The sequence below is a fragment of the Notechis scutatus genome, chromosome 1 (assembly GCF_049901735.1).
Source record: "Notechis scutatus isolate UNSWTSFEM ecotype Mainland chromosome 1, rNotScu1.2, whole genome shotgun sequence".
NCBI classification, from domain to species: domain Eukaryota; kingdom Metazoa; phylum Chordata; class Lepidosauria; order Squamata; family Elapidae; genus Notechis; species Notechis scutatus.
Window position 1 is genome coordinate 198316202 of NC_142009.1, and position 15387 is coordinate 198331588.

At 41.9% G+C, this 15387-nt stretch overlaps 1 protein-coding gene across 1 annotated transcript in view; it reads right to left on the reverse strand.

The window, feature by feature from the left end:
- Positions 1–9985: 9985 nt before the first annotated feature.
- Positions 9986–15387, reverse strand: part of GALNT5 (polypeptide N-acetylgalactosaminyltransferase 5) — a 51669-nt gene continuing 46267 nt past the window's right edge. The window contains exon 11 of the mRNA XM_026674465.2: positions 9986–13525. Coding sequence (XP_026530250.2) covers positions 13385–13525 — 141 coding nt within the window. The 3' untranslated portion in view covers positions 9986–13384. The remainder of the gene's footprint in view (positions 13526–15387) is intronic.

The following is a 15387-nucleotide window of genomic DNA, read 5'->3' on the forward strand; positions in this document are numbered from 1 at the left end:
TCCTGGAATTCCTTTCAACATGTTTTCTTCTGCCTCCAGACTGGAGGTTTCCTTAGCCATTTGAAGCACAATTGAAGGATAATGGTCTATACCAGGTGTGTCAAACTCAATTTCACTGAGGGCCGCATCAGGGTTGTGTTTGATCTCATGGGGCTGGGTGGGTGTGGCTAGATGGATGTGGCCAGCTCAACGTCACTCAACGGCCCGCTCCAGCCCTCTGTCAGCAAAAACAGAGCTCAGGGAGCACGTGAGCACTGTTTTGGCTGGCACAGGCCTGGAGCAGGTCATCGCAGCCAAAAATGGAGCTTAGGGAGGGTTGCGCGTGGCCCTCCAGGGTGGCCCTGTGGCCGAGACCTAAACACCCCATGGGCTGGATCCAGACCCCAGGCCTTGAGTTTGACACTCCTGGTCTACGCCAACCCATTTTCTACAGAAAAACAACCTCAGTCAAAGTCCAACTTAAGAAGGGTGCTGTTAGTAGAATGGGCTGCCAACACAAATCTGGACACAATCTTTGGTTCTGTGATGAATTGTTCAGCTATTTAAATTATATCAAAATTTGCATTTGGATTCACGTTTATCAACATTATGCTTGTTTCTTTTTTGGTGTTGTGTACGTGGTCCTCAAAGGGGTCGCGCATATTGACTTCCCATCCTGAATCTATCATATAAATAGATAGGCACCTACTTCAGACTGTGCACATATTACATTTCATGCTTTATTACATTTGCAGGTCTCATTGATGATGAATAAGCACAGAATCAGGGGCATCCCTGACTGGTCAACGTCTATATGGCAGGATCATCTAGGCAATTGAAGCCCCATTCCTTTTTAACATGCTTTGCACCCACTGTCTGCAAAGTGGACCTTTGATTGCCTGAGTTGTGGCTTCTGTTTTGATGCTGTTGAGGGCACCGCTGCTCTGCAGCTGCCCCTGCCCAGTGGGGTCTTTTATCATTTTTATTAAATTTCTTTTGCGCTTAACTGAACATCAAGGGTAATAAAAATAAACCAACAAAAGTGAAATGGTGCGGGGATGGAGCCATTACAATGCCACTAAAGTTTAGAAATGAAATAATGCTTTGGGTTTATTTTTTATGTTTTGGAATTTATTTTTGTTCATCGTACAAATCACTTCTTTATTGTTTAAATGAATAAAACGACAGTATTGTACAAACTAAACACTAACCTCATTGTACCAAGGCAAGTTGTTTATTCGCCCCATTAGTCTGTATGACCCCAGAGGATATATTTGCAAATAGTAGGCTTCTGTTTATGATCCTTGTCTCCAGACAAATGCTAAGAATTCAATCAACATTTCATCTTCATTCTGAGAACACACACTTATTACTTTGTGTGAAATAAAAATGTGCATGTGCATGCACAGATTTATTGAAATTAATATTTGGGAAGAAGTAAACTGAATGAATACTTTGCTCTACAAACTGGTGAAGTAAACATCTTCCCCTTTTTATCCCAACTAATATTCAGCAGGTATACTTTCTATTTGTTGCATAATGAAATGGCTGGACATATATATGCATTGTTACATACATACAACCCCCACACACAAACACAAACATATAGCAGCAGCATACAACAAGATTCTTAAAATCTGAATTTTGTTGAAGAGTTTCCTTCCAAGAATAGCTTTCAAAATGGTCAAGATTGGTACAAATGTATTTTCTTTCTGAAGTCTGGCAAGTTGTCCCCATCCTCCATGCCTGAAATCAAATTCTAACAAACTAAGCTTCGAATATCAGTCTTCCTGGTTACTTTCTGTATATTCTAGTGCAAATATTTTAGTCTTAAATGAGCCCATAGATTTCAGCAGCTTTGGTGTGCTTTGGCTTCAATAAATGGCTTTGGGAAGTGTCTCATTATCAAGGCATGATTTGGGGGTGTTGTATATTTGCTTGCAACAAAAACTGCAGTTGGCTTGAATAAATCAATAATCTGGGTGACATCAGCTCTACGCTTCTTCAGTAGCTGTCCCTGTGGATTCCACACACAAGGTTGGTAGTATTACAGAACCAGATCCAAAAGAAGGATCACTTGCTTTATATACAATGAATGGTCATTATTTGAATGTGAGTTCTGTACTGCACTAGAGAAGAAAACAGAAAGAGACAAAGAACCAAGTGCACAGGTAATAATAGGTATTATTGAATAGCTAATAATACCTGGCTCAACAGCAGTAACTGTGTGAAGGATCTAAGAGTCTTACTGGAGCACCACTTAAGTATGAGCCAGCAGAGTGTTTCAAATAACATGCAAAATATTTTAATTCATCCTTTGCCCAAAAACTGTAGGGAACCAAACATTGCAAAGGTGTACAGTATTCAAGAAACCCTATTTGACACAGCAGCTTCAAACTCTTAGTCATGCAATCACTGATGAGAAAAATATTGCAGTTCAGATGCTGAGCTACAACTGAGAAACAACTAAATATCCATGGTGCTGCAAAATTAACAGATGGGGAGACAGTAAGAACTGATTGAAACACACAAACCATTTTTATATAGCAACAATTTTGGAATTTAATTCTAGTTTTCAAAATTAAAACTTCATGTCAAACTTTATCAACAAACACCATCAAGGAGGGAACATCTTATACACATATGTGCTCAACTTTGAAAATGTAGTCTGTCTTATACATATTTATTCCGCAACAATTTCAGGGGAGGGTAGTGAAATTTATTCCAATGTAAGTCATAGGGGACTGCACATTAAGGCACAACTTGTTAGTTCAGATATATAAATCACTGATTGATTTACAAGGATTTACAAATCCCTACTGATTTTAATAAATCCAAGTACAAGTAAGAATTAAATCCAGTAATGAAACAATGGGAGGAGCTTGGCTAGCAAAATAGTTGTATCCATCAACACACCATTTAAAACTACTCTAGAGGATGTCTTGAATGGAATTTAAGGCACACCCAGTGATGAAAAGTCCCGTTGTTCCAGCCGTAGTTATGTATACAGATTTGTATCCAAATCGTTACAATATACACTTAAATTCATCAAAGAAAATAAAAGCTCTTCTCTGGATGCTAATTCAGCTAAAACAAAACAAAACAAAACAAAACAAAACAAGGAGCAGCTATTAACTGAAACAATTTTAGCATCAGGAACATAGTATACAACCAGATCAAATTATATTTCATACAAAAATAATGACATAATTCATACATTGATCCCTATTGTTCCTGCTTTTTGGTGTTTCAGACACTGATGTTTCACACAACATGGAGGTCTGCTTAAAACATTTCACTGAAGAAGTCACAATTGCTAGGTGCATACAGACATATACATGGAGATGAAACAAACAATATATTATTCAGGTTAGCGTGAGGCATGAAGCCAACATGGTAACATTTAAGGCTCCCTGAAATAGTTATTAGGGATTCATTTTTGAGTTCCTCATATCAGTGAGAAATGGAACAGTTGCATCAGTATTAGCACCTTCATTATCATGAGTAATAAACTTTAACAGAATGGTCCATATTTTCAATAAATTACCTTTTGATCTGAGACTTGATAATACATCAAAATTCAGTAACACAACATGCTTTCTTATTGCACAAATAGATTATGTTTAGTATCGATAGTAAAAAGCTCTATAAACTAATTTTCCATGTCCCACAAGGCTTCCCCCCCTTCATTAAAACCAAGATTGTGTACAGGTAGTCCTCCACTTAGATAATAACTGAGCCCAAAATTTATGTTGCTAAATGAGAAATTTGTTAAGTGAGTTTTGCCCCATTTTATGAATTTTCTCACCACATTTGTTAAGTGAATCACTGCATTCTTAAATTAGTAACACGGTTTCTGTTATGAACTAACATAAACGTATTTTAATAAAGCTTGACAACCTTGATAGAAAAGCAGGCTCGTAATCCTGCACTCTTGATTGGTCCGTGGATAGCGAGCTGGGATTGGTCCTTACGAAGCAACCTGATTGACTATTAGCGGAACATCTCTCATTGGGTACAATTTAAACATTTTAACGTAAGTCATTGGTTAATGGGACAGCAGCCAGCCCTATAAAAGAGCTGCTGCTGCCCAGGGTTTTTGCTCTGTTCCTGGTCGTTAATAAAGAGTTGAAGTTCACTGTTCACTGCCTCATCTCTGTTCCTTGCGCCCATGCCCAGAATATAACACTGGCGACGAGGGTGGGATGCAGAGACATCAGAGCTGACTGAACACTTACAGAGCAACGAACAGAGCACGTGGCTGAAGGAGCAGCTACAACGGCAAGATGTCCAGCGGTGCCATACCACCCGCTCCATTTGACCGGCTAACGAAGACTGAGACTCGTATATGGACAGGTTCCAGATGTTTCTGGAGACCAACAACTTAAAGGACGCTACGACTGGCAAAAAACGAGCAGTGTTCCTGACCCATTGCGGGCCTGCCGTCTTTAAGATGGCGAAAGCACTCGCAAAACCGGCTGAGGTGAAAACGATGGATTGGGACACCCTCGCGCCCCTTCTACGGGCCCACTATGCACCCGCAGTGCCAACGCTTGTCTGGAGACACGAGTTTTACCAGAGGGACCAACGGAAAAGCGAAAGCCTTGCAGACTTCATCGCTGACCTCCGGAACTTGGGTGGCCTCTGTGGGTTTTCAAACCTCGAGGAAGCCTTACGAGACCGCATAGTTCTGGGATTAGATGACCACACGACGCAGAGCAAGATCATGGCCAAAAGGGACATTGATCTTGCAGACGCCATCGCAGACGCTACTGCAGCAGAAGCAACCAGGAAGTCGGCCGCTCGAATGCGCCGCACCAACGCACCGCTCCGTCAACTCGCAAATGATACTTTGCCTCGTCCAGAGAGGCACTCAACAACGGCGCACCATGAGGACCTAGAATCCCCATCAGAAAGTGATGAGGAAGAGGTCAACCGACTCCGGTCAGAACGAGACCAACGAAACCAACGATTCCCGCATCAGTGCGCGGGTTGTGGGGCAAACCACCCACGATCTGATTGCAAATTCCTCGACGCACTCTGCCGTTCCTGTGGAAAGAGAGGCCACATCGCAAAGGTCTGTAGAAGCAAGCAAGGTTCCAGCCCAATTCAGAAGGAAAATAACTACCGCCAGTCTACAGGGAATCCTCCTGTGAGCCGAGATCGCCAGAACCACCAATGGAACAACCACTACTACAGAAATAAAGCACTTGCCACCTCAACTAGACAGGAAGAGACACACCAGACTATTACCATTGGTCACGCATCATCCCTAGATGCGAGAAAGATCCGAGTAAGGGTCGCCATTGAGAACCAACCTTGCATAATGGAAGTCGACTCAGGGTCGTCTCTCTCAATGGTATCCTGGAAGACCCTCCAACAATTAATTCCGGCCATCCGTCGTCAGGATCCGTCGTCAGGATCTCAAAGAATCATACTCAAAGATTACCAGGGCAACAGAATCCCAGTCGTCGGCTCCAGCCAAGTCCAAGTCTCCTTCAAAAATCGTACCGCATCACTACCGCTGACCGTTGTTGATCGTGACCGGCCTAGTTTGTTAGGCCTACAATGGTTCGCCCCGCTCGGGATCGAGGTAGCCGGCGTCCACCGAGCCGAGAGCGACAACTGGGAGGAGTCTCTCGTCCAAGAATTCCAGGACGTTTTTTCAGAAAAGCTAGGCAAGTACAAGGGGACCCCAATATCGTTTAGCCTTAATCCTGAAATAGCTCCCATCCGCCTTAAGCCTCGTCAGGTGCCTTTTGCACTCAAACCAAAGATCGACGAGCAGCTCGATAAATTAATAGCCCAGGGTGTTTTAGAACCAACCGACCACGCCCGTTGGGAAACCCCAATAGTAACACCCATCAAACCGGATGGGTCGTTGAGAATTTGTGGGGATTATCGGGCCACCCTGAACCACGCACTTCAGCAGAGTGCTTACCCGGTGCTGGTGGTTCAACATCTTCTCCACTCCCTGGGTGGCGGGAAAATATTCGCAAAATTGGATTTAGTGGAGGCATACCAACAGTTACCCGTAGATGCGGAAACTGCGGAAGCACAAACTATCGTTACGCACAGAGGCGCCTTTAAGTGCAATAGACTCCAATTCGGAGTGAGCGTAGCCCCGGGAATTTTTCAAAGTCTGATGGAGAGACTTTTACAAGGCATAAAAGGAGTCGTGCCATATTTTTATGATGTGTTAATTGCCGCCCCAAATAGAGAAGTTTTAGAAAGGCGTCTCAGAATGGTTCTCCAAAAATTCAAAGACGCCGGCCTCAAGGTTAAGAAAAATAAATGTCAACTGTGTACTGAGAGGGTGGAGTTCCTTGGATACCTTCTCGATAGTCAAGGAATCCATCCCTCTGATAACAAGCTAAAAGCAATAAAAAACGCCCCAACACCTAAGAATAGAACAGACCTCCAAGCCTTTCTGGGGCTCATTAACTTTTACAACATCTTCTTGCCCCAGAAGGCGACCGTAGCTGAGCCCCTACACAGACTTCTCGACAAAAGAGCAACCTGGGTCTGGGGACATCGAGAGGAACGCGCTTTCTGACAAGTGAAAGACTTACTAACCTCCGACGCTGTATTAATGCAGTATAACGAGACTTTACCTTTGACTATTACATGCGACGCTTCACCGTTTGGAGTAGGAGCAGTTTTAAGTCATGTATTACCAAACGGAAATGAAGCACCTATTGCGTTTTTCTCACGTACATTATCAAGGGCCGAAAGGAACTATAGCCAACTCGATAAAGAGGCTCTTGCTGTTGTATCATCTGTAAAGCGTTTTCATGAATATGTGTATGGACGACCATTTACTATAATTACGGATCACAAGCCATTGCTTGGTATTATAGCGGGAGACAAACCAACCCCCTATATATTATCGCCAAGAATGACTCGCTGGTCAGAGTTCCTAGCTGCCTACAATTATCTACTGCAACATCGCCCGGGGAAAGCCATTCCCCACGCTGACGCTTTAAGCCGTTCCCCACTTCCGGAAGCCATCGATGACCCAGCTCCAACCCTCACGACACTCCAAATTGAAACGCTACACTCGCCACCGCTAACGGCGAGAGACATCGCCATCGAGACTAAACGGGATCCTGTCTTAGCATGAGTTCTCAGCTGGGTCGAACGAGGGTGGCCACTCGACCAACTCCACGACAACTTCGTGCCGTTCAAAAACTGGCAGACAGAACTTTTCTCTCAGAAGGGCTGCATTCTCTGGGGAGATAGAGTCGTCGTCCCAGAGAGGATACAACAGACAGTTTTAGAAGTACTGCATGATGGACATCCGGGCATTGTGCGCATGAAGGCGCTCGCACGGAGCTATGCGTGGTGGCCGGGCATCGACAAACAGATCGAAGCCTGGGTAACCACATGTCGGAAGTGCCAAGACGTCAGCAACGCCCCACCTAAAGCGACGCCAACCGAGTGGGAAACCCCTCGGGGTCCGTGGTCCCGCATCCACATTGATTTTGTGGGACCCACCAAAGGACACACTTTTCTACTTACAGTGGATGCCTATTCCAACTGGCTAGAAATACATAAAATGAAGACAACCACAACTGAGTCAGTCATTAACAAACTGAACAAATTGTTCGCAACGCATGGGTTACCAGACGTTTTAGTTTCTGATAACGGGCTCCAGTTCACTGCCCTGGCATTTGAACAGTACCTAGCAGACCGGGGCATCCGCCATGCGCTAACCTCGCCGGCACACCCTGCGGCCAACGGAAGAGCGGAGCGAATGGTCCAATTCGTCAAAAAAAAAAAAAAAAAAAACTACAAAAAATGGATTCTGGAGACATCGACGACAAGCTGAACCGAATCCTGCTTCTTCAACACATCACCCCACACAGTGTCACGAATAAAACGCCTGCCGAACTGTTAATGGGACGGAAACTTCGCTCCCACCTTGACCGTCTACATCCTTCTTATTCACCAGAAAAACCCTTCGGGTCTAGCGGGAAGTGCCGCGAATTCAAGGTAGGTGACTTGGTGTTTGCTAAGAACTTCTCCGGCGACCCATTGTGGGTCCCTGCAACCATTACCCAACCCACCGGCCCCAGATCCTACCACCTACAGACTAATGACGGGAGACTTTGGAAACGCCATATAGATCAGCTTCGCTCCAGATTGCCACCCATTTCCCGCGACTCCCCTTATTCGCAAACTGAGGGGAGGGGATATCGAGGGGACCGAAACGAAATAGATAATGATGTAATCAGGGAAACCCAGCAACCAACCCAAAGAAGCGCCAACTGAAGAAGAATCAGGAAGCGGGTAGCTTCGCCGCGGGAAATACCACGAGGAGGCAAGCCCACGGAACCCGGAAGTAACCCTTGGGGACTGGGATAACAACAATGGCAGCCGCGCCGAGTCCTCCCGCACCGAAACGGAACCACCCGTACCAGAAAAACTTAGAAGCGTTCCACCGGAATCAGACTGCAGACAGAAACCGGTGGAACAGCGAAAATCAAACAGGCAGGTGAAACGACCTGCATATCTACGCGATTATATCACCACATCCCTCAAACGGAACCTAGGGGGGAGGGGTGTTATGAACTAACATAAACGTATTTTAATAAAGCTTGACAACCTTGATAGAAAAGCAGGCTCGTAATCCTGCACTCTTGATTGGTCCGTGGATAGCGAGCTGGGATTGGTCCTTACGGAGCAACCTGATTGGATATTAGCGGAACATCTCTCATTGGGTACAATTTAAACGTTTTAACGTAAATCATTGGTTAATGGGACAGCAGCCAGCCCTATAAAAGAGCTGCTGCTGCCCAGGGTTTTTGCTCTGTTCCTGGTCGTTAATAAAGAGTTGAAGTTCACTGTTCACTGCCTCGTCTCCATTCCTTGCGCCCATGCCCAGAATATAACAGTTTCCCCATTGATTTTGCTTGTCAGAAGGTCGCAAAAGGGATCATAAGACTCTGGGACACTGCAACCGTCATAAACGTGAGTCAATTGTGAGGCATCCAAATATAAATCACATGACCATGGGGATGCTGCAACAATAGTGTGAACAATAGTCCAGTCACTTCTTTCAGTGCCGTTAATTTTGAACAGTCACTAAATGAACTGTTGTAAGTCAAGGACTACCTGTATATACAAAGTGATATTTAATTGCAGAGAATTTGCAATCATTTCAGTGAAGCTCAGTTCATGTTTATAGGTGCAACTTGAGATCATTCATATTTCAAAGTTGATACCCATCTTGGAGAGATGTTAAAGATGTCCATGCTTGTCACATGTTGTACAGATCAATATGGAAAGATCAGTTTTTCACCTGGACTTGCTGCTGTTATGTCAATACTGGGCCACATACAGGGGATTATCTATGCAGACTGGATGGACCAGTCTGGGTCTTTTTCTGCTGTCAGTTTTCTATCTTTCTGTCTTTAATGGGCATTTCATTCATGAATGCAAAAATCATCACAAGCACACAGTTCAGCTTCATTGTGCTTTTAAAGAAAGGGAAAAATGATGGCAGGCTGCATTCGCAATGTATTAACATTATTAAACAAATTAACATAATTAACATGGCATCTATAGATATTTTTAGATGTTCAGTGCCAGGATTTTAAATTATGGTGAACGTGAGGCAATTTGCCATGCTATATGGATGGCTGGATCTCACAGTCTGATATTGGTTCATTAATCCATTTTATAAGGAAAAAAATGAAGAAATGTCAAAATTGCATCATTTGCTTTTTTTTTTTTTTTAAGAGCCGAGAAATGGATTGGATAAACCCAAACAGTAAAAAAGAATATAGTCAACTATATTGACTTTACAAATATCATCACAGCAGCAAGTCAACTGTATTCGAATCTTTTTATACAAGAGACCAAAGCAGGTAAATTCACTGCCTAGGCTGAGCCAAATCCTAGAGAACATCTATATCTTGGCTTGATTCTGAAAACAATTACACAAAGTGCTGCAGAACACAGAAGCCAATCAGGCAAAGTAAATACCAACTCAGAGCTAAAGTAAGGATGAGGGGCTTATTTGTCTTTATTTCCAGATTAAGAATCCAAGAATCGGGGTTGGAGAATGAGGGAAAAAAATTTCTGTCCTCTCCTACACTGGTTGGCAGGGACAGCTGTTGTATTTGGCATTCTTTCCAAAAACATGGCATCAAATTTCGAAGCCCGATTCGTTTTTGGAATGCATTTCTGTAATTTTCACCAGCAAGCAAAAAAGACAACACATGACTGCAAAATGTAGGGAAATATGTTAACATGACTGCTTGTTAAAGAATGAAAATAAGAAATCACGATTGATTGTAAAGGGATATTTGTGCCATATTTTTAAAACTTGTAAATATTAATTGTATCATATATTCTGCTCTGGAGTGAAGGGAATGTCACAGGTGCTCATGCTTATATCCTGGACTTCAAATTTTTATTCGGATTTTTGAGCCCAAGATATCTGTTTACTGCAAGAAAAAAATAGATCTAATATTGCACTTTTTTATTGCTGCTATGGTCCCCACACTATGAAGAGGATACCAAGTTATTTTTAAAGCCTAAACAAAACGATTACTGAAACAGACATTTTGGAAAATGAAGAGTGAAAATGCATTGGGACGGATGTGAAATACGATGTTACTGTTACGTATGGCCTCTCTATGTTGGCTTAATGAAGAATGATAGGATATCAGCACACGATATGTAATGAAATTAACGTTTTTGATAAATCATGAGCTCACAGACAACATCTGTGTAATTTTTTTGATAGTGCCCGCAGGGTAGCAATACTAAATGATAAGCAAAGAAAATCAGAAAGACAGTTGGGGATGAAACTGTGATGTCTCTTAGGCAAATCAATATTTTGGCAACTTTGCTTTGCCAAGCCTTGTCAGCATAATGTGATATTATATACAGAGACCCTCTTAGACATCAAAGAATCTTGTAACCAACTGTAAATATGATGGCTGATGAAAGCTTGGCTGCCTTCTAAGCTTAGATTACAAAAATATAGACTACAAAAATAATGCCAGCACAACGTTCTGAGACACAAGACGTGAATTTTAAGTCTTTTGTTCCAGAGCAATTCACAATCATAAGAATTCTTATGCTGATGAGCAGTTTCAGCAAATTAATTCCAGAGTTACCAGTGTTCATTGGTCTTAAATACCTTGAAGATTATTGTTAAATATTTTGGTCCTGTCAAATAACAGCCTCATTTAACAGTGGGCACCACTCTCAAGTCACAACCATCCAAGAGAATGTAGGGAAGCAGGACCAGAATTCCCCAGGACTCCAGATTCCTGAGAAACACACATTCTCAATAATGTTTAATGTGCTGTAATGTCAGGCGTCCACCTACTGGGGAAGCCCATATTTTGTTTATTTGTATCCCACCTTTTATTATTTTTTACAAACAACTTAAGGCGGTGAGCACATCCAATATATCTTCTTCTTGTTTCCCCTACAATCATCTTGTGAGGTGAGTTGGGCTGACAGTGAGTAATTGGACCAAAACCACCCAAGCTGGCTTTCATAGCTAAGGTGTGACTTGAACTCATGGCCCCCTGCTTTTTAACTTCATACCTTAACCACTAAACCAAAATGGCTCTAGGTCCTTCATTAGGAGTTTCTTTTCACATACAAATATCTAGGGATAGGTGGCTGCAAGCCAGGGCTTAGTCCCCTTGTGCTAGGCACAGAAATATATTTATAGCGTACAATTGCATAGTGTATAAATAATTTCATTACACTGTTGGGCAATGTGACTTCAGATAATAGGTGGATAACTCCATGGTGTTTCTCCCAACATTAAAAAAATGTAAATTCACATATTGGCTAAGTTACGTATGAAAAACACAAGTATTTGTCTTTTTAGAAGATGACAAACTATTTCAAGACAGTGGGGGTATGTGTGAAATTTGACCTTGCTTTTGGAAACACTCAAGATTATTTTTTCTTAAGTGCTAATCGTCTGATTAGGGGATTGAGCTGAAAGCGGAGAGATCCAATGAGGTCCATTCTTAAGCAGCACCTTTTTTAAAGGTGTTCACTTTGAATTTTACGTAAGGAATATCCCAGTCCTATGATCTTGTAGATTGTGAAAATCAGTAAAATCTAATAGAATATTAACTGATGAGGTGGCCAGTTCCAAAGTACAAAACAAGCAATCTTCTGAAAACTGTTTCTGTGACCCAGAATGTGGCAATGCTTGAAATCTCTGTGTGTTTGGAGACCACGAGCACCTGGCTCTTCATGCGGTCAGGATTATTACTCTCAAGTTCCAAATTGGCTAGCAAGTGGTAAATATCTGGATGATTCTTCCATCCTAGAGTGCGTTATGATAGCAATACGAACTGCTGGGAGGAACTACCCAATGCAAGTTTACGTGGTTCTTTTAATTTTTCGTGCCTAGTGAGATGAATCACGTCACTGACATATATGATGCTGCTTTACGTTCTGAAGGAATGCTGTTTCCATTAATCCTCTATAAGCTCTACTTCATCGGTTCTATCATTTGCCCCCTCCTCCTGCCGAATACATGCTTGTCATCCTTCTGAAGGGATCACATATTTATGTCCAGTTTCGAAAACAAGAAATGTGAATTCTTGTCACGAGAGGGAAACACACACAGGATATCCAGCCAAAGTTGTAAGTTATCCAAAAAGAAACTTCAAAGCAATATCAAATTTTTTAAGGCCTGCAATACAGTTTTCAATATAGCTATGAGACTCTTCTTTCTCCTTCCCATCTTGGATGATCTGAAAGGGGTTGAAGAAGTGGCTGTAATTCTAAGGGTCATCGAAAAAGTTACTTCTGGTCTCTACAGCTGAGTGATTTCAGCTGAAGAATGTATCACATTTTCTTGGAGATGCCAGCAATAAGATCTTTTCTGCTGGAGTTGGAAGACATTTTTAACCTTCTGTACATGCTTTTGAAATGAAGGTTTTAGAGATTTAAGACTACAAGGTTTGCCAAAGAGTTTTCTGAGAGAGGGAGAGGGAGGGAGGGAGGCAGGAAGGGAGGGGGAGAAAGGGAGAGGGGGGCGGGGAGGGAGAGAACACTAACGAAATGAAATATTCATAATGGGTCCCATAATAATGTAGCATAATATTCTGTTGTTAAGTTTACTTTTTGTCATGGAAAAAGATATTCAAAGTACTTCCTTTCTGTTGAACTCTTTTTTTTTTTTTTCAGGCCAGATTTCTGTCCTGCCTTTGAGGTAACAGGCCTGCCTGGAATGACACCAGTTAAACCATCTGTGCCCTTTCTCCATCTGTTGGATTTCCCCATATACTACTTTCAAATTGTGGTTTTTGAGAAACATTGCTGATTCTGTACTTCCCATTTCTAGAGTTGTCATTCTTGAACTTATCAGCATACTAAGCAGCTCCTACATGTAGCTTGCTTGGCTATGGTTTCACTCAGCGTAGTAATTTCCAAATTGCCATTTCTGATGAATATTGCTTGAAAAACAAATGTTAGTCCTCAGGATTTTCTGAGACTGGTCTATTTCCAAACACGTGGCCCTTGAAAGGTGCTCTAAAACAAGGTGATCCATCTAAAGAGAAGAGAGAAGATGGTGACAATGGGTTATATGCACAAAGCTGAAAAGTAAGCCATTGCTTTTGTACTAGAAAAAAATCTTGGCAAAGTAACTCTTGCCATGTTTCCCAACATACATCATTTATACGTGGAACAGGAAATATACAGCATGTCTTCTAGACAAGAAGTGCACAACAGGTCTATCTGTTCTTGCTGGCTGAGGAATTCTGGGAGTTGAAGTCCACAAGTCTTAAAGTTGCCAAGGTTGGACACCCCTGGACTAGAGTCTCTATGTGGCACAGCTTGCTAATTCTATGAAAATTCAAAGACAATTCTCCCCATCTAAATGGTAATTGTTATGCAAAGGAAGTTATGCATATGCCGTTTGCTATAATGGCAGGTGATTCTGCTCTTCAGATTGCAGTATTACTCAGCTGATGAAATAGGGGACATATCACAATGAAAAGAGGGTGGGCTAATTTGTTAATTGTCAAAATCAAATTATAAATTCCTGAAACATTTCGAATGAGCAAGACTCATATTCTCAGGTGCAACTAACTTAGGTGTCTGAGGTTTCCTAATAGTAACGTAACTATTCTCAAATGAGAAAATCAGCTTATTTAAGAAATGAGTTTGAAGAATCTTTGAAAGCTGAAAAAGATAAGGAAATGAAAAAAAAAAAAAAAACCTGGCTTCCGGTTTGAGTTCCTTTGGCGACAGACAGAAATCCCTGATTGTGCGCGGTTTCGGTCTGGCCTCGCCGCTGGAGTGCCCCGAGCCGGCTGGTTTCACGGCTAAGCCACCCCGTAGAGGTGGTGAAGAGGGGGGAGACTGCCAGCAGGGTTTAGGAGAGCCGCATCTCTCCTCCTCAGCTGGCCATTACTCCCTTCCCCGAAGGCGGTTGCAGTGGTGGTCAGAAATGGCCACCTCAAAGAAGAACTCGACCAGAAAAGAATGTGCAGGAGGAAGATTAGAAGTGAAAGTTTTGGCTGACCGGGTTAAATTGCAAAAGCAACAACTAAGGTACCCTGGAATTTAAATTTACAAAAAAATAACATCGCTCCCAAAGACGAGTCGGAAGCAGTGAAGGAAAGTGAAAAGGGAAAGGTTTGGTTTTTTTTTTCTTCTCTCCCTTTCCCTATACTGACAACTAAGAGACTTAAATAAGAAATTGGAAAAATCCGCTTTGACATCAACAGGCAATTAAGCTGAAAATAAAACAAAATGTCAAAGGGATAATAAAGATTTCTGGACACTAAATTTTTTTTTTTCATAAGCAGGAAGGGAGAGAAAAAGAATAAAAGGACAGGATCTGGAAAGAGGGAGGAGACTGCCTGGAATTAAAAAGAATCTACAGTAAAACTTCAACAAGACTTCTAAAAGATACATTTTAACTGAAACTTTGTAACTAAACAGTAACCCCAGGAAGAGAAAGTGAAAAAAAGAGCAAAAAGAAACAGCTTGCATGTATTTGGATTACTTGGTGATCTTTGGATTCTTGGTTATTGCATTTGAATGACTAAAATTAATTGGGTGGTTGTTTAAAAATTTATACAATGGCACTACTTCTGGATGAATTGAAAATGGAACTTAAAAAGTATAAAGAAGATGCACAAAAAGGGAGGGGTTCTTTTGGCTTCGTTTTTCAATTCTTAGAAATGGAGATTTGGAACTATGAGAAACAACAAGAAACGTCTGCAAAACAAGAAGATTGGGACAAAGAAGAAGCCATCTTTAATGAACAAGTAATTCTATGTGGGGAAGAAAAAGGAAAAGGGGGAAAGAGAATGGAGAATTTAAGACTTAAAGAAACAAACAAAGAAAAGAAAAATAATTCAAAAAATAAGTATAATACTGGAAAGCAACAGAAGAGGGGAA